The 24,868-nt window shown below is 47.8% G+C and overlaps 1 protein-coding gene across 1 annotated transcript in view; it reads left to right on the top strand.

The window, feature by feature from the left end:
• The window catches only part of Pde8a (phosphodiesterase 8A), a 137,000-nt gene that overhangs the window by 97,223 nt on the left and 14,909 nt on the right, over nt 1–24,868 (top strand). Inside the window, exons 8-17 of the mRNA XM_059272311.1 lie at nt 1,281–1,418; nt 8,139–8,227; nt 10,517–10,568; nt 10,650–10,692; nt 16,942–17,019; nt 19,420–19,490; nt 19,700–19,861; nt 21,850–21,898; nt 22,108–22,243; nt 23,849–24,047. Of these exons, the coding sequence (XP_059128294.1) occupies nt 1,281–1,418; nt 8,139–8,227; nt 10,517–10,568; nt 10,650–10,692; nt 16,942–17,019; nt 19,420–19,490; nt 19,700–19,861; nt 21,850–21,898; nt 22,108–22,243; nt 23,849–24,047 (1,017 nt within the window). The remainder of the gene's footprint in view (nt 1–1,280; nt 1,419–8,138; nt 8,228–10,516; nt 10,569–10,649; nt 10,693–16,941; nt 17,020–19,419; nt 19,491–19,699; nt 19,862–21,849; nt 21,899–22,107; nt 22,244–23,848; nt 24,048–24,868) is intronic.

The following is a 24,868-nucleotide window of genomic DNA, read 5'->3' as shown; positions in this document are numbered from 1 at the left end:
GGAGTGATGGTAGAAAGCAAAAAGATATATAAGGCATGAAGACCAGAAACTAGCAGCTTTTGCCTGGTTAAGCTTTTAGGCTTTTGAGCAGCAGTTTAGCTGAGATTCATTCTGGATGAGAACTCAGAGGCTTCCAGTCTGAGGAAACAGGATCAGCTGAGGAACTGGCAAGCTGAGGTAGCTGTGGCTTAATCTGTTTCTCTGATCTTTCAACATTCACCCCAATACCTGGCTCCAAGTTTGTTTTTATTAATAAGAACTTTTAAGATTCCTGCTACATGCTTCCATCTTTCCTCACTGTTTTTGGAGGCACGTTAAATTTATAGAAACTTACTAAAAACAGTTCAATGCAGAAAGTAACAGACTAGACTACCATCATTAGCAAAGCGGGTTCTGTAAGAGACAGACAGGTGTCTATAAAGATAGCATGGCTTTTACTAAAAGACGCAGCTGTTGGGGGAAACATTCCTTTAGTGTGGGAATGAACTCCGTTTTGATTTCAGATCACTGAATCTGACTTATTCTTTTGCTATTGGTGGTGACATTGGGAGTTGGTGCTAAGAGGCAACACAGGCCAGGAGTTGAGGGCACAGGCTGTGTCTGCCTCAGCCTTGCTTCTTTGGGCAAGGTACTGACTCTAGCTGCATCTGCTTCCTCTGATGAACAGGAGAGATGGTGACAGCAGCCACATGCCTTTCATAGGGTTTGAGGACTCCCCGAGTGGATGTGTGTAAAGTGCTCACTGTCTTGATAACTACTGCCCGTTTCTGCTGTATCATTTCTGTCTCATTGTCGTCACCAGCACATGCTCAGCGTTCAAACACATTTTCCCTTGTCTTCGTTGTATTTGAAACTTACCGTCAAACATTTCATCTATAAACACTTCCTAGTGTGTAGCCTGCTTTCCACACACTAGTCATTTGAGTTAACCAGAAAGGCCTGTTCTCGTCCCCCTGTCCAGTGAGCACTGGTGACTTGCAGAGGTCCAGGGGGCAGGGCCTGGGTGTTAGTTCACTGTAGCACCATCCGGGCAGCTCTGGGGTGGCAGCCTGGGTTTGTCCTGAGAACGGGCCTTCCTTTGTCTTCACTGAAGCTGGAGTGAGCCTTAGACACAGCAGGAAGCCCAGCCGTGTGCCGTCTGAGCAGAAGTTCTTGTGGCTCTAGAACATTATAATGAAGCCCAGGCTGCTGCGGGCCGGGTGGTGCTTATGTGGAAGGCTGTTATTTTTTCAAAACATCTTTTAAGTTCACTTATTCTTTTTTCTTTTGTCTCTTTCCAGTATGCAAACCCTGCATTTGAAACAACGATGGGTTATCAGTCAGGAGAATTGATAGGGAAGGAGTTGGCACAAGTGCCCATAAATGAAAAGAAAGGGGATGTGCTTGACGCCATAAATTCGTGCATCACCATAGGCAAGGTGAGTGGATGTTAGGACGTTATCACCTCCATAAGTGAAAAGAAAGGGGATGTGCTTGACGCCATAAACTCGTGTGTGTGTCACCATAGGCAAGGTGAGTGGATGTTAGGACCATTATCACCTCCAGATAAGAGGGAAGACACCTGTGGAGCAGGTGACCTCGGCCCTACCGTTTTCCCAGAAGTCCCTGTTATGCTTACTTTACAGATGCAGAAACCAAAGCCAAGAATGCGATATGATTAGCCAGTAAGCAGAGTCACTGGAATTGACCTTAAAATCATTGTTTTTATCGGAGTGATGGGTGAATAAGTTGGTGTTTCTAATAACTGATCTCTTAAGGGGTAGATGTTGGCACCTGGTTCTGGGTAAGGATCGCCAGTTAGGCAGCACACCCTCAGTCATTCACTGAGCAATTTTCAAACACCTGCTGTGTGCCAAGCACCATGCTAAATTCTTCCTAGAAGGAGGATCAAACCAAGACCACTTCCCTCAGAGAGCCTGTTTTCAGAGCTGGAAACAGAAGGGATCACTGTTGAAGTGTGAAAGGTGGTATGATCCCAGTGCTAAAGGAGCAGATAGGGGGCCCTGCAGCCGGCCAGACCTCCTCCGCTGCGGCCTGTCCGCACTGCCCTGGTGCCAGTCTTTCAGGTGTGATGAGAAGAAGAGTCGGATCAGTTACCTTTCATTTTCTTGGTGAACTCTCCTTTGTTTTTCACACTTGAGAGAAGGCTGTGCCGGTTACTGTGGCGATGTGCTGCCGGCTGCAGAGGCCGCAGCTGCAGAGGCCGCAGCTGCAGAGGCCGCAGCTGCAGAGGTCGCAGTAGCCCTGCTTCTTCCCCAGTGCCAGCAGGCAGGGGCCATGCACAGTTATGCCTCTCTCGGCTGGGGCCGGGGGATGCACGGGGTGGAGGCAAGGGAATAGCTCTGTTTCCTGTGCATCCCTGTGGCTGCAAGAATAGAGATTGCCTTGAATTGGGAGCACAGAAGCTGGGCGTGGTGGCACTCACCTTTAATCCCCACACACCAGAGGCACAGGCAGGCGGATCTCTGTGAGTTGGGGGCCAGCCTGGTCTACAGAGTGAGTTCCAGGACAGCCAGGGCTGTGTAGAGGAACCCTGTCTCAAAGTAAGCAAACGAAAAACAGAAGAAGAACCTAGAAAGAGCAGGCAAGGGCCCAGCAGTACACTCAGGCCTCAGGGTTAGCTAGGCACTGCCTGAACCCTCCTCCCTTCAAGTTTTAAGATCAGAGTGCTGTTTGTCTTACTAGAGTGGAGGGGCTTCTGAGGAGAGAGGGATAAAGACAGATGGACAGAGACCTCTGCTCTGACGCACTGCCTTAGGTGACTGTTCTCTTCAGGGCTTTCCCAGAGCCGTTCAGTTCTGTCATTTTTGTCCTTTGGTGATACTTGGAGCCAGAGGTTCTGTTGTTGTTTTGTTTTGAGATAGTCTCTCTGTGTAGACCAGGCTGCCCTCAACTCAAGAGATCCACCAGCTTCTCCTTCCCCAATACTGGGATTAAAGGTGTATACTAGCATGCCTGCATGCCTGGCTTTTTTTAAGCCAGTGGTTTTATTGTTGGATATCAGCTAGTCTGAACCCCTGCCAGGCATGCTGGATCCCTCTTACTGAGGAGGGCCATTGGGAACAGGGCATGCGGTCAGTGTATCAGGCTGGTGCACACAGTACTTCGATTCTGCAGGATTGACACTGTTGGGGACCTGTAGCTAGAGTTTTCCTGCCTGGCCCACAGTCAGGACAAATCTCTATCACCTGCCAGTCCCACAGCCTCAGACCCAACCAAGTAAACACAGAGACTTATGTTGCTTTCAAACTGTATGGCCGTGGCAGGCTTCTTGCTAACTGTTCTTACAGCTTAAATTAATCCATTTCTATTCATCTATACCTTGCCACGTGGCTTGTGGCTTACCGGTACTTTACATCTTCCTTGTCCTCATGGCGGCTGGCAGTGTCTCCTTCCCCCAGCTTCCTGTTCTCTCAATTCTCCTCTCTGTTAGTCCCGCCTATACTTCCTGCCTGGCCACTGACCAATCAGTGATTTATTTATTGACCAATCAACAACACATTTGACACACAGACCATCCCACAGCACTTCCCCTTTTCTTTTCTTAAAAAGGAAGGTTTTAACCTTTACACATCTCCAAAGTCAGCTTGGTATATTTGGGAATTTGGGCGTAGCTTCTCTTACTACTTCCTGCTGGAGGGGGGCGCTGTATCTTATGGGGATACAAAGAAAATTTTTAGGATTATGGAATAGTCCATGAGAGTGTATCGTCTGAGCCAGTTGCCTTCAAACCATTCTGGATGTTGGATCATCTCAGCCATGGGGTCATCAGAGACTTTTCAGGGGGTCTTGGCTGGTCAAACTGGATGTATCTTAATCTGGAACAAATCCATAGCCTCTGGCTTTCTGTGGAAACAAAAGAGACTCTTTTCCAAAGCAACATATCCTTACATCCAAACTTTGAAGTCAAGGTACCTTTAAAATATACATTTTGGCATAACTCAACAGCTTTTGTAATCAAATGTTTTTCTTCAGTTACAAATATCAAAGAGAACATAATCCAAATTCTCTGTGTGGTAGCCATCTTTACGTGGCTTATTTTTTTATATTAGCTTGAGCCTATTGCTTTAAACTGCAGCCTTCTAAGCCTGAAACGGCGCTGGCGCTGTGGCTGCTGGCTCCGCCCACTTCAGCTTCCCAACATGGCGGTGGTGCGTGTTTACCGCCAGCTCTGGGAGCTATCATGGGTCAATGCTTTTATCCAAGCAGCATGGAGGCCAGAAACCTCTGTTTTTATTTTGTACTAGCAAAGGCTAAATCCACCACGCAGCTTAATGTGCCACTTGCAGAGGTCTCATTCCTGCCATACGGCGGCAGGTCGAGCACGCACGCTAGGAACCCGCCAGCAGTAGCTCAAACACGCAGGCTGCCACTAACTTGAAAGAGACAACTAGGAACTGTTTTTAGCTCCATTTTAGAATCTTTTTTTCTCAGTTTTTAGGTGGAAACTCTTGCCACCACGTTGGACGCCATTTGTTGCTGGAGAATTTCTCTCCAGCTCCCGCCACCAAGTCCCGCCAGTCCCAGAGCCCACTTATAAAATAAACACACAGACTCTTACATTATTTAAACTGCTTGGCCATTAGCTCAGGCCTGTTATTGTCTAGCTCTTACTCTTATATTTAGCCCATTTCTATTAATCTTTACTTTGCCACGTGGCTTGTGGCTTACCGGTACTTTACATCTTCCTTGTCCTCATGGCGGCTGGCAGTGTCTCCTTCCCCCAGCTTCCTGTTCTCTCAATTCTCCTCTCTGTTAGTCCCGCCTATACTTCCTGCCTGGCCACTGACCAATCAGTGATTTATTTATTGACCAATCAACAACACATTTGACACACAGACCATCCCACAGCAGGGACCCGTGCAGAAAACCTCAAATCAGAATAGCAAGGATTCCTCTCTAGAGACTTGGCATGATTATGAGCAAAACCCAGAAAGGCCGAGAGTTACTGGCCTATTTGCTACTCTGTTTCTGAAAGGAGTCTGGCCGTTTAGGGCATTTCCGAGCTTTTAGGGAGTGTGAAAAGGTGATTTTACCCGTTGTCAGTAAGGTGAGAGGGTAGATAGTCTGTCTGACCCAGTCTCTGTAGGGGAAGAGCTAGTGGAGGGGTCAGTGGCCTTGTGGAGCCATCATGCTGTGGTCAGCAAGGACAGCTCAAATGTCCACTGGGTACCAATGTGGCAGAGGAGAGAAGATTCAGAAAATGGTCAGATGGCCAGAGCTGTAAGGCATCGGGAAACCCTGGGCCAGAGGAGAAATCCCCATGCTATTGAAGCAGAGTATTGCAGACACCCATCACGCCACAAACCTTTCTATCTCTTGCTCTCTTTGGGGTAGATAGAGAGGCTAACTTGATTTTTTAGGTTCATATGTATACCTCCTTGTATCCTTTTCCTTCTTCCCTATAACTCCCCTGTCGGGGCTTATAATCTCTGTCTTTCAGGTTGCTAAGCTCTACATGGCTTTTCCCTGTCTAGACATCTTGACTTTCCCCTTTTGTTACCCCACCCCTGGGACACACATGCACACGCACGCGTGCGCACATAGGCACCCCTATCTATCTGTCTGTCTGTCTGTCTACCTACCCACCCACCCCTCTCTCTCAATGCAGGATAAATGTTGGCTATTCGGATGCCTGTCAGTGCTGATGTGTGGCCTCAGGACCCTTTGACCTTCCTTATTTCCTGTGATCCTTCCCCCTTCCTTGCTGACAAACTCCACTTCCCTACTCCACTTCCCTTCTGTTTCCTCCACAAATTACCTGGACTCTGACCTTCACCCCCTTGCTCTTGCCCCTCAATATCCTGCTGTCACTTGAAATGAAATTGTCAGACAGTGATCTTCCTCTCACCCTCCATGAACAAAAACCCCGGTATGTCTTCTAGTCAGTCCCTGTCCCTAGGCTGTCCTCACAGTTACCTCGTCCTAGATCCCTGGAATAAACAGATTCCCACTGTCTTTTGCCTCCTTCAAGCCCATCACCAATCCCGCTGGCTGCTAACTCCCTTGCTTTGAGTGTGTGCTGTTTGCCCCTGATCTGCTCCAGGACTTCCTCACACTCCCGCAATTATGGAGGCCAAATCCCTCCACCCTGTAGTGTGCATGGCTGGTCTTAGTAAGATAGCTTTCTGTCATGTTGCTCCCTTAGTATAGTGTTCAGATTGCTTAGCCTGGTGATGAGGAGTCTGTAGTTGACCTCAGTCACTCTGTAAACAAAGGCCTCATGTGTTCTTTGATTGTTTACCATGGGTAAGCATTGTGCCAGCCCTGGAGACAGGACAGCTGGATGACAATGACTTAATTTTATGACAGTGATTGCCAAAGGGGACTACATCAATAGCCATAGAAGCCCAGCCTGGTATATAGCTTGTGCCAGATAGCAGCAGGGAAGCCTCGGTCTCACTGTGTGCAGTGGGGCGCTCATGTGGGGACCGGACTGTGCAAGAGTACCTGCACCCCAAACAGACTGGCCACTGAATTCACCAGATGTCGGCCTTACCAACTATAAATCTCTGTGACTACATTCTAAGGTAGTACATTTCTTCCCAGGAATTCAGACTCACAGTGATACATAACTAAATGTTTTTATACTTGTGATTAGTAAATATGGTTTGTGCTAAGTACATTTGTTTTATTTATATTGGCGACTGGAAAACTTAGATTTAACATTGTTCCCCCAGCCAAGTCACTAGCTTCATCATCTCCTTTTGGGGACTGTAGTGCTGACATGGCCTGTAGACCTTGGCTTGGGTCTGTCAGTTATCTGAGTCGATTCTGAAAGAGCTAGAGAAGAATATACTGAATCTGTTTTTCAATGTGCTAGTTAGTGTCTTGATCCTGTGTTGAGATGTAATTCTCACACAATACACCTCACTCATTTAAAGTGTATAATGCATAGCACTTGGGCGGCCAAGGCAAGAGGGTCACTGCAAGTTTGAGACCAGCCTAGTCTGTGTAGCCAGGCCCAGGCTAGCCAGAGTGCAAACCCACCTCAGTCGAGCCAACCAAACTTCATATCCAGTGACTAAGTATATTCCTGTAGTTGTGCAAACATCAAGCCAGTGTCCTACATTACCTTTGGTAGTGCTCTTAGAGCTATCTACTTCCGGGTGAGCCCATGGGCTGTGGAGATGAGGACCGCCTTCTTGCTTGGGGATCCCTGCTTAGTCTTTGCTAGTTTGGGGCACAGCCTGTCTCTGGGCAGGCTGCACTCACAACTGAGCTGTTTGTGACCTGTTCTTCTGTTGAAGCACTCAACAGACAGAACCAGCTGTTTCTGACATGGTCCTAAAAAATGATGGTTTTCAGAATTATGTCATCCAGTAATCAAGAGCTACCTGAGTATCTTAAAGCTCTGGGTCCTGAGAGTTCTGAAGGGCCAAGAACATTCTGGACTCATCTGGTTGTTGTCCCAACAAGGGGTTTTAGGGTTTCATAGCCTAGCACCAGAGTGACTTGTCAGATGATAATGACAAATCCCTAGCTGCCCCCATCACCCCAGAGGAAGGTGTGCCCTGTTTCCTCCACAGCCATGCTCTTTCCGGTTGAAAGCATCCATGGCTGTACATGTGAACTCTTAAAATCACAACCTCATGCTTTTCAGCTTCACCTTGTTCTGCTGCTGCCTGAGCTCAAGTCTAGCTGCTGGGTCATCCCACCCCACAGAGGGACTGAAAACCCCCAATTCCAGAAGGACTAAAGCCATTCAGAGTAACAAACTAGTGGCAGCCACAGTACCATATTACCACAGTAATGGCCACAAACTGCTCTTCTGTGCCCTAGTCCTGAGATTCCTCCTGCACTGTGTACCAAGGCAAAGTGCTAATTCCCGTCTTCACTGCTGCCAGCAGGAGTTTAGAGAGGTGGCATTAATGTGTTGAGTGAGGGAGGGGGTTCTCTCTTGCCAGCAGATGACCATGGAACATGTGACCACTTACACTGAGGTGACTTGACCTTTGTCAAGTGGACTTGAGAGAGGGGGGAAGAATATCAGCTTACTTGAATTGCATTTTGAATTGGAATCATTTTTTATCCTAAGTTCTTACATGGTGATTAAATGAATTGGAACCAAAATGGAAAATGTTCCTGGGTTTATGTTTTAAACCCAAAGTGTAATGATGCTTACATTCTATTTATAGGAGTGGCAAGGAGTTTACCATACCCAAAAGAAAAATGGAGATAACATACAACAAAATGTGAAGATAATACCTGTCATTGGGCAGGGCGGGTAAGTGGAAACAATGGACTTCAGTCAGCAGTCTGTGTTTGGAGTTTGCTTTGAATACCTGAGTAAACTCAGACCTGCTCACAGAAGTGGGAAAGGCTTAGAGCAGGGCCAGGTGTCTCAGCATGGCCTTCCAGGGCGGTGGTTCCTTGAAGACTGGCCACCTGACTTGAGGCAGTCTTCTTTATGCTGTGTAGATTCACAAAAGACTTCAGTGTTTATATTCAAATCACAGTTTACCTCTGTGTTTATAAGCTTTTTAATCTAACGGGAAGTAGTTATTCTTGCAAAGGCCTGTCACGTTAGGGAAAAATACTTTGAATGCTAACAGATGTGTTAGGGCTGTAGAGCTGGCTCACTGGGAAATGTGCTTGCTGTACAAGCATGAGAATCTGAGTTTAGATCCTTAGCAACCCTCCCCCACACAGCTTGTGTGGCATCATGCCAGAAACCCCATCATTGGTGGGTGGACATCCTGGGGTCTCTGGCTAGCCAGTCTAGCTGTGAAATGGTGAGATCCAAGTTCAGTGAGAGATTCTGTCTTAATAATAATAATAATAATAATAATAATAATAATAATAATAATGAGAGATAATTGAGGAAGACATCACAATGTCAACCTCTGCCTCCACACATGGCCACGTAGGCAAGCATGCATGTACTCACATACATATATTGTAAATCATAAATATATATCAAGAGCCTAAAATTTTTAGATGTCTTATCTCAGAACCTATTCAAAATAATAGAGAAAGTTTCTAGAAAATTCTGAGTATGAATTATAGAATACCCAACAGTAAAATATACACTTTCGTAAATGATGATCATGGAAAATTAAGTTGTAAGGAAAAACCTTACTGTACTGCTGTGGGATGTATGGCAAATGTGTTGCTGATTAATCAATAAAACACTGATTGGCCATTGGCTAGGCAGGAAGTGTAGGTGGGACAAGGAGGAGAATAAAGCTGGGAAGTGGAAGGCTGAGTCAGAGAGACACTGCCAGCCGCCATGATGAGAAACAGCATGTGAAGATGCCGGTAAGCCACGATCCATGTGGCAAGGTATAGATTAATGGAAATGGATTAACTTAAGCTGTAAGAACAGTTAGCAAGAAGCCTGCCACGGCCATACAGTTTGTAACCAATATATAAATCTCTGTGTTTACTTGGTCGGGTCTGAGTGGCTGTGGGACTGGCAGGTGAGAGAGATTTGTCCTGACTGTGGGCCAGGCAGGAAAACTCTTAAGCTACACTGTACTGTTAAATGCAAAGTATGAAGTCAGACCCAGTATATGATGCATTCACGAAAGGAAAGGAGGTCAGAGAGGAAGCGTGGCCCACAGTATCAGGACCCTACCTCTGTCTTCTGAGCACTTGCCTCTCGAGTCAGGCTCCTGGCTAGTGGGAGATGCCGTTTCATTTCTTTCTGAATGCAGCTGTTTTGTTAGCACAGCACACAGTGGTGTCTCCACTTTACACATGTGGAAACTGAGTCGCAGAGAGGTCTGGTTTCTGGCCCCAGCCCCGGCTGCCATGTGTGATGGTGCCTGGTGCCGCCCTCAGTGCCGACCGACCACACAGCTCCTCACGTGCGTGCCGTGTCAGCAGACTTTGCTGCCAGTTGGTGACTGCCTCAGGGAGGCCGAGCTGTGTGAGCTCTCTGTTCGGACTCTTTGCTCTTTTATGTCCTCTCCAGGTTTTTTTTTTTTGTGTGTGTGTATGTGTGTGTGTGTGTGTGTGTGTGTGATAAGTGTATAGGGATTTGATTATGGGGGTGGGGTGAAAAAAACTGAGGGAACAATAAATAAATGGGACAAGTCAGCAGCTTCTGTGCTCAGCCCTCGTCGCTTTGTTTTAGACGTTAGCTAACCGAGGCTATCAGGAACCTCAGCCTGTGGTGGCCTGTGGCTGTCTCCATGAGTGGCTGTAAGCAGCCTGCTGGAACTCAGAGCATCAGTATTAACACTTGTCAAGACGGCATTAGGGATCCAAAGGCTAACGTGCAGTACACTGTTAGAAGCATGTGTATCTATCATGTATTGTCTGTTGTTATAACTGGGGAAGTCACTTCTTTTTTCCCAAGTCATAAGAGGGTGTTTGTAAAGTTCTGTTCATCTATTGGTGGCCTTGGGACACCCCACACACACACAAACACACAAAAATTAGAAGAAAAAAATGCTCTCAAAGCATTTTATATATTGCTAAAGGGAAGTATTCATTTCATAATGAAAAATTAACTGTTTATACCGAATTAGAGTCAGGAGAAAACTAACGCATTGTTTTCTATTTACAGGAAAATCAGACACTATGTGTCCATTATCAGGGTGTGCAATGGCAATGATAAGGTAGGTAAGGTGCCCCGGACCTGCATTCCAAGCAGAGTGCTTAGGTGATCAAAGCTAACGGCTTGTAAAATTTCTTTTTAGGTTGAGACAGTAACTGAGTCTGTGCAGATGAACAGTCAAACAGGTATGAGGCCATATATTCGTTCTTAAGGTTGAGTGTTTGGGGAAACTCACAGATCCATTCTTTGACGGGCCTGTTTTGTACAGTGGTGTTTGTACAGGACTGTGTTCTCCTAGCGCCGACACTACCCAGCGTGGTTTGAGGTCAAGGATTTGAGGCTGTGGGCATCTTGACAAGTGCCTGGGCTGGGTGCTGGCCTGTGTGGGGAGAACTGATAGATCCAGTGCATGACTCGTATGCATATATGTTGAATGAAGTATGATTTTATAACCAGAACTGAGCTTTAAGAGGCAGGCAGGGTTGAGTGGTACCGAAGTACTTTAGCAGGGTCATCTTCATCTGTCTTGACAGTTGTCGCCGCCATCCTGCAGGTAGGTGTGTGGGCCTGTCAGACTTCCCTCGTCTCCTGTCTTCTGATTATTCCTCAGACGCCATTTGTCCTGCTGCAAAGGCCTTTTTCTCTGGCTGGGAGTGCTTATTTCTTCAAACCTAAGTCATGGCTTTGCCAGCTGCTCCTGCTTCTGCCCTCACAGATAAGGGGATGGACTATGGGGGCTCTCCTTCAGGCATGCAGAAGAGGGAAAACATAGTATGTGTTCCAGAAGGAGGAGTGTGTAGACTGGCAGGGTAAGTCAGGATAAGGAGTTGGAATTAATCAGAGTCCTAAAGGCCAGGTAGGAAATCGGGCTTTTTATTCATAGGTGGTTAGAGTCTCTGAGGGTGTCGGAGTAGGGGATATTACAGAGACACTTGAGTTCTAAGAAGTTCTTACATTGTGTCGAAACCATTCACATGGAAGGATGTGTTGGTCACATTGTGACCGAGAGGAGAGGAAACACTGGCCAGGAAAATGAGATGACAGTAAGAAGGGGAGCGGGAACAAACTGATGGGGTAGGACTGGGAAGAAGACTGAAGCCTGGAGACGTAGGGTGTGGTCAGGACTGGGGAAGGTAAATATGGACCACTTTACCTGTGCGGTCCTGTTTATTGCTGTACAGATTTATAGTAAACATCCGCCGGGCACTGACTCTTCAAAGAGGTAAGAACTTGAGATGCAGATGTTTCTGACCAGAAAAGCACCAGCAAGAGATGATGGTGTGGAACTGCTGAGATGGAGCCCGGGGTGTGTGTGGAAGTAGGAACGTCACGGTTGCTATGGAAGAGAATGACAGTGCACATGGGAGGCAGATCCCTAGTGAGCCCCTGAGAGAAGAGGAGGGAGTCAGGCAGAGAAAGGAGTCAAAGCGGGGAGGCAAGAGTGGACCGCAGCAGCGGAGGGCGGGGAAAAGTGCTGCCTGGTCAGGGCTGGGTGGCCCAGAGGGTGCGGGACATGGGGCACTTGGGCAGGAATGCCAGGACTCTGACTTACATTTGAGAGCTACCGAGAGCTGTCAGCACTCAGGCTCAGTGGGGAGTGAGGGAAGCCACGCTGCAGGGAACTGTGGAGTGAGGACAGAAGTGGCCGACAGGGCCGGCCTGCCATGGCGGAGCTCTGTGCTGCAAGTCCACAGAGCACGTTGCTGGGGATTTTGTTCGTGGTATTTTGTTGGTTTTAGTTCTCCAGAATAGCCCTGCAAAGTGGACATGACCATTATTAACACTCCTTTATTACAGAAGAAAAAACAAGAGTCAAGGGAGTTAAATGACAGCGTAGAGCTAGGCAGCTAGGAAATGAATGAGCGGGGCTTGGGGGGCCATCAGTGATGGTCAGAGTGCAGGCAAGGTAGGAATCCACCCAGCGTCACGGCGCTGCACCATTTGTACCTGTGTTGATGAATGCTCCCTTAAGAGCTGCTGCTGTCACCCAGATGAGCCACCTGCCTAATCTGTGCATCCCTGGGCAGCTCCCTGAAGGTCTGGGGGCTGTTTTGCCTCAGTGGGGCAGGTGGGGCTATCAGGCCATGGACAGCAGAAGTCAGTCTTCAAGCAGAAGTAGGGCTTATTGGAAGGAAATAGAGCACCTTAAGATTGGGCCAGAGTCAGGAGTCAAGGGATGCCGGGCAGCTGTCCCCTCTGATCTGGGCATGCCATGGGAACAGCATAGCAGGGCACCACTGGCTCTGATGAGATCCAGGTTTGGGGCCTCGCTTCTTGTTTCACTTGCTCCAGGGCAGCTCTGAAAAGGTGCTCACTTGACCTAGGTCATCTGCTACTTAGGTGCGGAGAGAGGGAGTCCCTGGCCTCCCTCTGTAAAGGGAGGTCCTGGAACTCCCCATTCGAGAGAAAGATGTCCGGGAGCCTAGAAAAATACTAAGGTCCTCACACACGTTACATTTTTCTTAGCCTATGTGTAATTTTCAGATGATGCTATACCTCACTACAACAAAATGGTTGTAGTGATGGAGTAAAGACTTTGGATTGTTCTGGCTTGCCGTCACATGACAAGCTTTGGTTTAGGCAGAAGAGGGTGGGCCTAAGGCCTCAAGTACTTCACAGGTCTTCTTATGGGCTGCCAGGGCTGGAACTGTTGCTTATAGATGTCACATCACAGTTCTCTGAAGAGATACAGAGGTTCCTGTATCTTTAGAAACAAAGCCTTCTCAGGAAGAGTGGCAAGGACCATTGTCTGAGAGAGCCTGGGGCTGGCAGGTCGGCACTTCTCACAGGCCTGTCCTGCTGAGGGCCTGAGGGCACACACTGCAGTCTGCCAAGGCCCCAGCACAGGAACCTGTGGGCATGTTGGCTAAGATACCTGGCTTCAGCTTTCTCGTATCCAGACTGGAGTTCCTGCTTCCAGGCCAAAGGGTTCCTTCCTGCAATTAGGGTGCTGACTGGAGACAGTGTCTTCCATTGCCCAACACTGCTTCTCCAGAATTCCCTGGATTGCCCTGTCAGGCCACAAAAATGCTAATGTCTCTGAAGAGATGAGCAGAGTTTAAGGACCCCATTTTCTAGGACAGGAAACCAAGAGCAGAGTTGTAGATGGTCATGGAGGCCTATTTAGAGTTGTTTCCATGTATAGGCATGACACCTTATCAGAGTGCTGTGTTATCTATTGAGCACCCACTACTGTGTGAGCCCCTGGGCATGGTGCTTCTTTAGGGCTTGCAGTTTCTTAGGAATGTGACCCTCATATTTCCTCACTGGTCCCCTGGTGTGCCCTAAAGGCTGCATCTGGGAGCTCCGGGCCCAGTCCAGGCCTGTACGGTCCACCTCTACTGGCTGGGAGAAAATTGTCCCCGAGTCACTTATAAAGGGCTACAGGGACACAGTGGGAGCAGCATTCCTGATGGGGTTGTTGGGAGCAGAGGAACTAGGATTTATGTAGAAATGAAGTAACTTGAAAGTGTTGCGGTGGAAATTCGATCTCCTTGCGCCCTGCTCCCTCTCTTTACCACCGCCCCATCCTGATCTCATGGTGCTTTTCTGCCATAGTCTGCTCTCCCTTCAGTTGAAAATATTAGTGTAATTCTGCTCCCCTGCCTTGCTCGGTTCTAGACCACCTCCCTTTGAGGATATGACTTTAACATATCCATTGACATATCCCTGATGCTGCAAGGGAATATCTGAAATATCTGACTTATAATAAGAGAAGGGCTCATTTATTTTGGCTCACCATTTTGGAGGTTTTGGCCCATGATCATTTAGCCTTGTTGCTTTAGGCTTACGGTGAGGCAACACATGTCAGGAGCGTGTGGTAAAGTGAGATCACTGCTTCTTGGCCCAGAGCAAAATAAAGAGAAAGGAAAGAGCCTGAGAAGATACCCGAGATGACCTAAAGACCTCTTGCTCGTTTCCATCTCTTAAAGGCACCCTGCGTCCCTTGACCCCGTGCCCAGCTGCCTAAGCTCTCATACCATTCCTCAAGGGACATGTAGGGGACAAAGGAGGAAGTGTGACATTCATAGGACCTAAAGCATCATCCTGATTGGGAGGGACCGTCTTTGAACACATGAGCCTTTGAGGGATAGTCAGGATCTAAACCACAGCTCCAGTCATAGGTGTTGTTACAGGGCAAGTGCTCGGGAAATATTTGCGGGGTGGATGAAAGGGAACAGAAACAATTCAGAGTCCAGCTCACTAGACAGTTGTGTAACCATGAGCCATCGTGAAGCCCTGAGAAAGGAAAGACACTCATCACTACATATGGTTGAGCGGAGGTGCCACTTGAAGGAGTGAGCATCTTGAGCCAGTGCAGTGTCGCCTCAGATGAGAGGAGCAGATGTCAGGGCTGCTCCAGAAGTGTGAGCAGAGCCGCTGGGCTGACAAGCTCCAGACCAGAGAGAAATGAAAGGCAGGCTGTTGTGGGCAGGCTACACCTTTGAAGGCCAGGGAGGTAATCTCCTCCGGGAGGATTTTGAATGGCAAAGCTAGAGTCGGAGTGGTTGCACACATCGGTCCTTTTATTTGTGCACAGGATTATGCAAGTGTCAAGCAAAGCAGGCATGTGTTTACTGCGCATCTGCTGTGTGCTTGCTATGCTGCTGGCCACCCACAAAAGACAGCCCCTCAGATTGCTCACAGTTGTCTTGACAGACAATAATAAAGCCAGTTAGTTGCCTACACTTACAGGATGAGGAGACATATGGGAAGGTTTCCCGAAGTTTAAGGTACCCAAACTGCATCTTCCTAGAGAAGCAGAGTTAACTAGGGAAAGGAGGCAACATGAGAAATGGGCATTCTTAAGTAAGTAGTTTGTAGCAGGGTGTAGAGGTTTTTGGAGGGGCCTGAACCGATAAAATATAAAGATTTCTTGGGGGTCTAGAGAGTCGGGGCTAGCTCTGTAGGATTCTGAGTGCCACCCTTGGGGGTTGGAAGCTGACCCTGAGGACTGATCAGCCAGGGGTGCATTATGATTAGGAAGAATCTGATGAGATGGTGTAGAAGGCTGTGTTGGCTGCCTGTAGGAAATTGGTCAAGTGGGTAGGTCCTGTCTAGTGACTGGGGGTTCAGCAGAGTTAGAAAGGATAAGTTCATTTTGGATGAGTTAATTTGCAATAGCTGAACAGTAGCCAGGAGATGGCCAATGACCCATCAAGATGTAAGTCTGGAAGTCAGGAGAGGATGGGGTAAAACGGCTACATGGAAATTAGATAGCGCTGCAGGAAGCAGTGAGGGTTTTTTGAAGGAGGTTGTGTTTGCTTCAGAGAGAAAGGAGTGAGACTAGAACCTTTGGAAGCCGGCCTTTGAAACTGCCAGGGGCCGAGGAAGAGGGAAGCACGAAAGGATGGAAGGAGGAGGAGTGAGGTGGACAGAGAACCAGGGAGTGTGGTTCTACAAACAGAAGCGGCCAGAAAGAGGGCTCCCTTGTGTCCAGCAAGATGTCAGCAGCAAGGAGGTCATCCTTGTCACACATGTACACCTAGAGAAGATTCTGGCTGCGGTGGGTCAGGAAGCAGGGCAGAGCTCTGAACGTTAACTCAGCGGTAGAGTGCTCACCTAGCTTACTCAAGGCCATAAGTTCCATTCCCAGCACCACAGAACAAAACCAGGTGAAGAACCTTCCCCATGGTGCAGAGGAGCACTTGGGGCCTGCACTGGGACCGTGCCTTGGGCAGAGGAGAAGAATCAGGTAGAGGAGCGAGCAAGGCAGAGTGGCTCGACCACCTCCTGGGAGGGGTGGGCTCAGGGCCTGCTCTGCCACTCACACACTCACCTGCTGCTTGCTCCCTGCTTGCCTTTGTGTGAGATGGGGACATAAATTGTTGTGCACTAATCACCCGCACCACACTAGGCACCCGCAGGTACCCGGAGGGCCAGGCAGGACGGTTAGGCTCACTTTGTCAGTGAACAGATGGAGCAAGGGCTGGAGAGGAATCACAGAACTGTTATTTGGAGCCTAGAATAGCAGTTGCATCTTTTACTGAAAAGAGGAATTGGGGAGAAAGGCAAATTATCCTCATACTGTACCCCAAACTTGCTCCACATATGACCTTAGGAAAGAGAACTTTCTCCTAGGATGTTGCAAAGGAAATACCTTTTGTTGTTGTTTTCTCTTTGAGACAGGGTAAATGAGGATAAAATCCCTCTGTTTCACTTAACTACAATAGGAGAACCTCTGCGGGGGTCATTTCTTGTGGTTGTTTTCTTTCTTTGAACTTGGTAAAGCTCTGAGAAAATGAAGCCCCTCAAACCAAGGTGTGTGTGTGTGTGTGTGTGTGGTTTGTTCCTGTGCACAGGGCGGGGTTCTGTGGTGTCTCAAAAGGTGTTCAAGTCCTTTTACTTGTGGACTCCTAAGATTTCATTGATGTCTTTTGCTGGTATATCACTACCATCTCTGTAAAGAAATGATTGCTACTTTGTTTCCACAGATATTCAGGCAGGCAAACATAAAGAGAGGAGGAAAATTTCCGTAGACTCCAAAGCCGTTTCCTCTAAAGCAAGTGAAGGTGAGTGGCAGGCTGGAGGGCGTAGGCCTCGAGCCCAGGACTCCCAAGCCTGCAGTCTCCTTTCCTGCTTACCATGCACTGTGTCCTTCTGGGGCAGGTGGACTCCATCGTGAGCCTTGAAAATGAGTCGATAATAAGGAAAAAGCAAAGAACTAGGTACTAGCTATTCTATGTGATTTTCTAAACTCTCAGCAGTAGGCGTGTCTGTTAATCTGCTATCATGATATGAGTCACACACACATTTGGTAATTCTGAAGGATAGGTTAGTTTGCACTTTACTACGGAAACTTACCCTTTGGAAGTGGCGGGCTTAATTTGGAGATTGTAAAACTCTCACTAAGAAAATATTATTTAAGTTTAGATTGAAATATAATTTTTGTTTGTTTTTGTTTTTCGAGATAGCCCTAGTAGTCCTGGACCTCACTATGTCAACCAAACCGGCCTCTTCCTCAATGCTGGGATTGAAGGCATGTGTCGCCATGCCTGACATGGCTGAAATATAATTATTTTTAAACAGAGTTTCATATAGCCCAGGCTGACTTCAAACACCCTGTATAGTCCAGGATGACCCTTGAACTCCTGATGCTTCTGCCTCCATCTCCCAGTGCTAGGATCCCAGGTGTGTGCCAGCTTGCTCAGCTGAAATAAAAATTTAAGACCGTGCAGAAGCATGCTGACCAATATGCTTTGTTTGTTTTTAATGCAGCCACCATGCCCCTTCCCCAACTCACGTCCTCCTTTCCCCCTTCTAACTAACCCACCGTGTTCATCCAGTACTGGCTGTGTCTGTGTGGGCACAGGGCTAATCACTGGGGCATAGGCAGTCTACCAGAGGCTGCATTCCTGAAGAAAACAAGTCTCCCTCCCCAGGAGGAGTCATTAACAGGCAGTAGCTCCTCGGCTAGGGGTAGGCCTGTGATCCTCCTGCAGGGAGAACTCTTGAGGTATTTTAACAGTGTGTTTGCCTCCCCTTCTAATTATGTGGCATTAGTACAGAGAAGTGCAGTGGGGTTTAGTATGTTGACTTTTTACTCAGAAACTGAGGTAGACTTACCTATAGAGCCTAGGAGTAGATAGTGAGTGTATTTGCAAAGTCTTCAGCCACTCTGTGACACATGGAAATGTTTGCATCTTATTTATTTTTACCTCATTGCATTTAGGCTATTTGATTTTCTCAAATTATTTTTAAAATAAAAATTTATTTTAGTTGACAAATTTTAGAATTGTGTATATGTATCTTAGACAACATGCTATTTTAGAATATGTATACATTATGAAATGACTAAATTGAGCTAATTAGCAAATGTTTTACTTCACATCCTTAAAAATCTACCTTAGAAATTTTCAAGAGTACAGCGCATGCTGCCCAGCTGCCCTCTATTCTGATTTTGATAAGCACTTTCAGTCTGTTCCTCAATAGGAGCAAATCCTTTTCTAACTGTGATGAGATAGTGGGGATTTTGTTTAGTGACTTTATTGTATAAAGTGTAAAGTTGGCAGCCATGTGCTAATCACTAAAATTAGAGTTGAGTTTCGTTGGTCCCTGAACTGAGGACGTTTGAGGCTTCCTGGCCTGGTTAACCCTAGACAGTATCTCTCCTTAGGCCTTAGTTCCTTCGATAGTAAGTTGAGGCTGAGGCATCATCTTGCTGGACAATCTCTCACCCTTTCTGGCCTTTGGTAATCCTAACGGTGGGTGTTCACAGAGTCCCAGGACTCGGGACACATTCTTTCCTGCCTGTGCATTGTCCAGGCTTCCCTCATCCCGGAAGAGCCGTGACTGGACACAAACAACACAAACCTAGTTGTAAGGTTGTTAGCCCAGGTTAAACACACCAGAGGACAGCACTAGAGAGAACCTTGGGAACTTGAACCAGAAATTGATTTAATTAATTTAAATGGTAAGTGGTAAAGCTCAAACCATTGCTCCCACCTTATACGGAACAGTGGGTATATGGAGCTGTCTTCCAGAACATCCCAACCCCTGGAGAGCAGCAAGAGGTGTAACTAAAGCCTTATTGTTGTAGACACAAGAAAAGGTTGTTTGGCTGTGACTTGCTAAATTGTTCCCTCTGTCTTCTCTGTGACCTATGACATCAGACGTTCAGGCCATGGGGTCATATGTACATCCTGGGGTCATATGTACATCCTAGGGTCATATGTACATCCTAGGGTCATATGTACATCCTAGCACCTAGAACTGAAGGAAGCAGAGCTGGTAATGCAGAGCCCAGGTTTGTCTTGTGAGGAAAGGAGGAAAGCTCAGTCAGTGTGCAGTCACACCAGTGCCTTTTGTGTGCCGCTGAGCACACTGATGCCCAGGAAGGGAGGGCACAAAGCCCTCGGTGTCTAGACAGATGTCTCGGTCGGCACACCTGATTGCTCACTCTTTCTCCACAGTTACCAATCAGAGAAGACACTCTTCTCTGGCCCGGATACACTCTATGATGATCGAAGCACCCATCACCAAGGTTGGTCTCCACGGAGTGTGCAAGCCCCTGATGCTCCCAGTGAATTGCTTCCCTGGCCAACAGCGGGGACCTGCGGGGAAGAAGGGTGCTCTTCAGCTGTGTGATGTTGTCTCCTCTGAAGGAGGATGGCGACTGTTCGCGGCTTGACTCTTGACTGCCCCCTGGTGTCTGTAAGGTTACAAACGCATGTCCTTCTTCCCATGCTGTAGATAATCAATATTATCAACGCTGCCCAGGAAAACAGTCCTGTGCCTGTGACAGAAGCCTTGAACCGTGTGCTGGAGATTCTGAGAACCACTGAGTTATATTCACCACAGTTTAATGCTGAGGATGACCCTCACGCCGCCGACCTCGTTGGGGGCTTAATATCTGTGAGTTGATTTGCCCAGGCTCCTGCTGTCTGTTCCTGTTTGCTTTCTCAGAGCTTATCTGGACAGGGCTCTAGAAGTCAAGTAGGGCATCTGTGTAGGGCACAGTAGAGGCCATGACTCCTTCATGGTTTCTCTTCAGCTGTGCTTGGACTAAGAGGTGCCTGCTGCTTACCTCCCAGGAATCCTCAGCTTGGAGCAGAAGAGAGATGATGTTGATCTGTTTTCCAGTGTCACTTAGGGTTTTACAAGTCGTTTATTTAAAGAAGACATTTTCAGTTGTATTAAAGGGTTTTTTGGTTTGTTTGTTTGTCTGTTTATTATGGTTTTGTTGTTGTTTTGTTTTATTTTGAGGCAAAGTCTCACTATATAGTCCTTGCTGGCCTGGAATTTGCTAGGTAGACCAGGCTGTCTTTGAACTCATGGAAAGCTGCCTGTTTCTGCTTCTGGAGTGTTGAGATTAAGGGTATGGTTGGACTTTCTTTTGGGACTGCCAGCCCCAAATAATGACATGGAGACTTATTATTAATTATGAAAGCTTGGCCTTAGCTTAAGCTTGTTCTCAACCAGCCTTTATAACTTAACTCATTTCTATTAATCTACTTTCTGCCACATGGCTGTTTCCTATCCTCCATTTGTACCTCCGACTCACTCCGTGTTTCTCTGGCTTCTCCAGAACGCCTAGATTCATCCTGAGTTCTCTCTCTCCCTGGAAGTCCTGCCTATTCTCTCCTGCCTAGCTATTGGCCATTCAGCTCTTTATTAAACCAATCAGAAGACGCCTTGGCAAAGACACATCTTCACAGTGTACAAAAAGATTGTCCCACAACAACACCCAGCTTATCTTAAAGATTTTAAAAGCTGAGAAAAAGAACAGCCGTCCAAGTTTCATAGTCGTGGTAGGAGTGTCCCTTGGTGGTAGAATGCTTGAGTTTGATCCCCAGCACCAAAAGAGAACAACAAAACAGAACATCACACCTTAAACTGAAAGCTACATGACAAATTGCACAACAAAACGCTCTCCTGCTTCTATGTTTAGAAAGTGCCAGGGTGCGGGGCATGGTTTCACCGCCAAAGCATCCCAGCAGCCTTTGGATAACTTTGTAGGAAAGAAGGCCTTAGGGGGGGTGTCTCTCAGACTCTTGAGGAGCCCTGGACACCAACGCTGCAGCCCGTCCGGAGCAGAGCTTCCACCAGGAAGACAAACTATACTATACCGGTGTTCTGCCAGCCGTCTCAGTTAGAAACAAAATTTACTCCCTCCCAATTCCCACTATCTGAAGTCACTAGATTTCAAAAAAGTAAGTTTTGGACAGTCAATTCTAGAAGGTAGGGTGATTCCCAGTGGTAACCTCTAACTGTGGTCTGTAGGTCGGGTGAGCATGTGGAGGGCGGGGTGGGAGTGGATACAAGAGATTGTGGTGTTGGAGCATAGAGGGGGCTGAATGATTGGCTGGTACTCAGCGAACAAGGGGAGGAACCCACCTAAAAGATGCCAAAGGCCAGAGTGGTAGTGGCACATGCCTTTGATCCCAGCAGAAGCAGAGACAGAGGCAGAGGTGGAACTCTGTGGGTTTGAGGCCACCCTGGTCTACAGAGCGAGTTCTAGGACAGCCAAGACCGTTACAGAGAGACTCTATCTCTAAATGTTCCCCAACCCGCCCCCCAAAAAGGTGAGAAAGAAATGTTCTAGAGACTGCAGAGTTTGGAGAGGGCAGAAGGAGACTGTCACTAGAGCATTAGTTGGTCTTGGAATGGGGCAGGCATGCCGGTCACCTCATTGGTATCAACACTGCCTGAGCCTAGGTTCCAGGAGAAGAGCCCAGCACCCAGGAAGTGATTGAATTTGGGGCTGGCCACAGTATTCAGCCTGCTGGAGTGGGCAGCTTTGTAGTGGGCTGGATTATCCTGTGGGGCTGACCACCTAGCTTTTCTAAGGTGGAAAGAAGAGCTATAACCATACTTTCTCTTCTTTCCTTGATTTTCACCAGGATGGCTTACGAAGGTTTTCAGGAAATGAGTATGTTCTTGCAACCAAAAGTAAGTTCTCTGTTTTTTAACCTCTTAGGTCAATGTAACACTGCAATCCAGGTTAAATGATGGGACCGGTTGTTCTCATCAGTAAGTTCTGGGTGTCCTGTAAAGCCTCAGCAGCAAAGCAGCCATTTCTAATATAGCACTGTCCCCACCCCGAACATCAGATGCCATGAACCTACTAATGTTGTTTTCCAAATTATATCACCTTGCAGACCTTCAGCCATCTTCAAGCAGTATTCCCACCCCCATCTCCCTTAATGACATCCCACCACGGATTGCCATGGCCATAGAAAATGAAGAACAGTGGGACTTCGACATTTTTGAGCTGGAAGCGGCTACTCAAAAAAGGTGCGTTGAGCAGGTTTCCCAGGGCCTGGACAGGGAGCCACAGGAGCAGCACTGGTGTGTGCAGAGCTGTTCCTCGGGTGAGGACGGAGGCTGAGGAAGTAGTGGGATTTCAGGTTGCCCTGAGTCTTCGGGCCACAGGCAGTTTGCCTAGCTGTGATTGTTAGTTTTGTGCAGCAGCGCAGTGTTATTCATTAAGCGTCACTGTTTTCTGTGCGAGAAAAGCCACGAGGTACGACAGAACCCACTCTAAGCGTTTGTTAGGAGAAGGAACAGAGGGGAATGTGCTTTAGGTCTATGGAAGGTTGTGCATGGAGAGAGAGGAGAAAGGAGAGGGGCAAGAAGAAGTGGGGAGGAGTCTGTGACCCTGTGGCCTGCTTTTCATGGATTCTCAGGCCACAAATGCACATAGATCCCGTGATCATGCAGCGCATGCGTAAGGGATGACTAAGCCTCTTGCTTGGCTGCTGGACAGCGCATGTGCAGTCATGTAGCAACAGTGATGGCTTCCTCAGGTAGTAGTTTTTCCTGTGACATGCGTTCCTGATTTCTCTAGTGTGTGGTATTATATTAGGTTCCTAATTTCTCCAGTATGTGGTACTATAGGAGGTAGCAACAAAGAGTCCCCTGCCCCAGAGCCTAGAGCAAATATTGTTAGTTACACATTTGATAAAACTAACTCACTCAGCTCCTGGTTGCCATGTTGGTGGCCCACACAAGTGGCCCACCCTACTTACATTCATTGGCTTATGGTTGCAGAGTGGGAGCTTAGGTTTTACCGAGTAAAAGCTGTTAACCACAGGGGTCTTGGCACATAGGACTGGACATCCACAGCCAATGCCAGCCATGGGTGTGGTCTGGTTTTGGGAGAGATGGCTCTGCTGAGCTGTGGGATGATTGACCAGGTCTCATCCCACTGGGTGATCTGTCTATACCGAGACTCCCACTTCACACAGTCAAGCAGAGTGGACAGGCGTATCCCCATGACAAGTGAGCCTCGGAGCTCCTAGTTTACACACCAGAACCATTACAACTATGAACACTGTATTAAGGATGGCCAGGTTGAGTCTTATAATGACCTCTGAGAGGGCTTCCGTGGGACAGATTTCTTAACCTGCCAAGCCAAGCCAGTAAATCAAAGTGCCATCTAAGGAAGGGCCTTACTTTCGGGCAGCTGGTCAACTTCTCAGGGTAAACTCCATTAGACTATAGCACCTACCTCCAGATTGTTGAGGCCATCAGTCACCTGACCTTGGCGGTGTCCAGTTTATAGGTCCAGTGGTTATTTTTCTCTAGACAGGACATCAGTAGTAACATGTGAGAATAGGATTACAGGCAGCATGTTGAGTCAGGGAAAGAGAAGGTTCTGAGGATTCCACGGATGCAAGCAAGGTGGAAAACTTCACCCCAGCAAGTGAGGCTGCCCGCAGAAGGCTAAGGCAGAAGCTGTCATGCTGCCCCTCCCCCATGGAATGCTGCCCTGCAGTGCCCACTGGCTGTCCCGGGTACTCTGCAGTTGGCTGGGATTTGCTTGTTGGTCCTGAGTCTCTCCCACGCTCAGGGCACTGCTTCTTTGCTGTTTTACACCGTGGATCTTTTTCTTTGTAGGCCTTTGATTTATCTAGGTCTCAAAACCTTTGCTCGTTTTGGAATCTGTGAATTCTTACAGTGCTCTGAGGCAACACTGAGATCGTGGTTTCAAGTTATTGAAGCCAATTATCATTCTTCTAACCCCTACCACAATTCCACACATTCTGCGGATGTGCTCCATGCCACTGCCTATTTCCTTTCCAGAAACAAAATAAAGGTAAGCTAACGTTCGCGTTCTGCCTTTAACAGCAGCGTAGGGAGAGTCCAGCGCGCCTGCCCCTGTTCTCACCGTGTGGTAATAGAAACACTGGGTCCTCACCTGTGTGCAACTTGGTCACAAAGGAAGCCAGTTGGTAGATTAATCTGCAGGCTCAGCATACACTGGGCATGGTGGTGCACGACTTTAATCTCAGGAGGCAGAGGCAGGCGGATCTCTGTGAGTTCGAGGCCAGCCTGGGCTACAGAGTGAGTTCCAGGAAAGGATCTAAAGCTACACAGAGAAACCCTGTCTTGAAAAACCATTGGGGGAAAAAAAAAGCAGCAGCAGCAGCAGCAGCTGCAGTCCCTGAAGAGAAAGCCAACAGAGACAGGACAGGCCTATCCTTTGGGGGAGAGGAGGTTTCACAGTGGGCACATTGAGCCTCCTTAAGATGCTCGCCTGTGCCGTAAGCCCAAATCCATTACTGCCCATTCCTCAGCTCTCCTGTCTGACCATCTGACCTCAGATAGACTATGCTCCTTCTCATTTTCCCACCCAGTGAGGGAGGCCCCGCTCACTCCTCTCTTGGCCCCTCTGGAGCTCTCTCTCAATGTTTCCATCTCGTTCTTTCCAAGGCAGCACATCTGACTGTGACCACCATGAGCAGCTTCCTTCTCCCTCAGAAACACACCCCTGTGATGAATTCACCTTTCATTACCCCCCATACACACACACACACACACACACACACACACACACACACACACACACACACCCTGTGCCTCAGACGTACAGGCCAACTGTTCAGCAACCCTGGGCTGCGTGCTGCGAAGTGAGAG

Source organism: Peromyscus eremicus, chromosome 1 (assembly GCF_949786415.1).
Source record: "Peromyscus eremicus chromosome 1, PerEre_H2_v1, whole genome shotgun sequence".
In the NCBI taxonomy this organism is placed as follows: Eukaryota; Metazoa; Chordata; class Mammalia; order Rodentia; family Cricetidae; genus Peromyscus; species Peromyscus eremicus.
The sequence above is the reverse complement of the archived record's forward strand: the minus strand, read 5'-3'. Positions and strand labels throughout refer to the sequence as shown.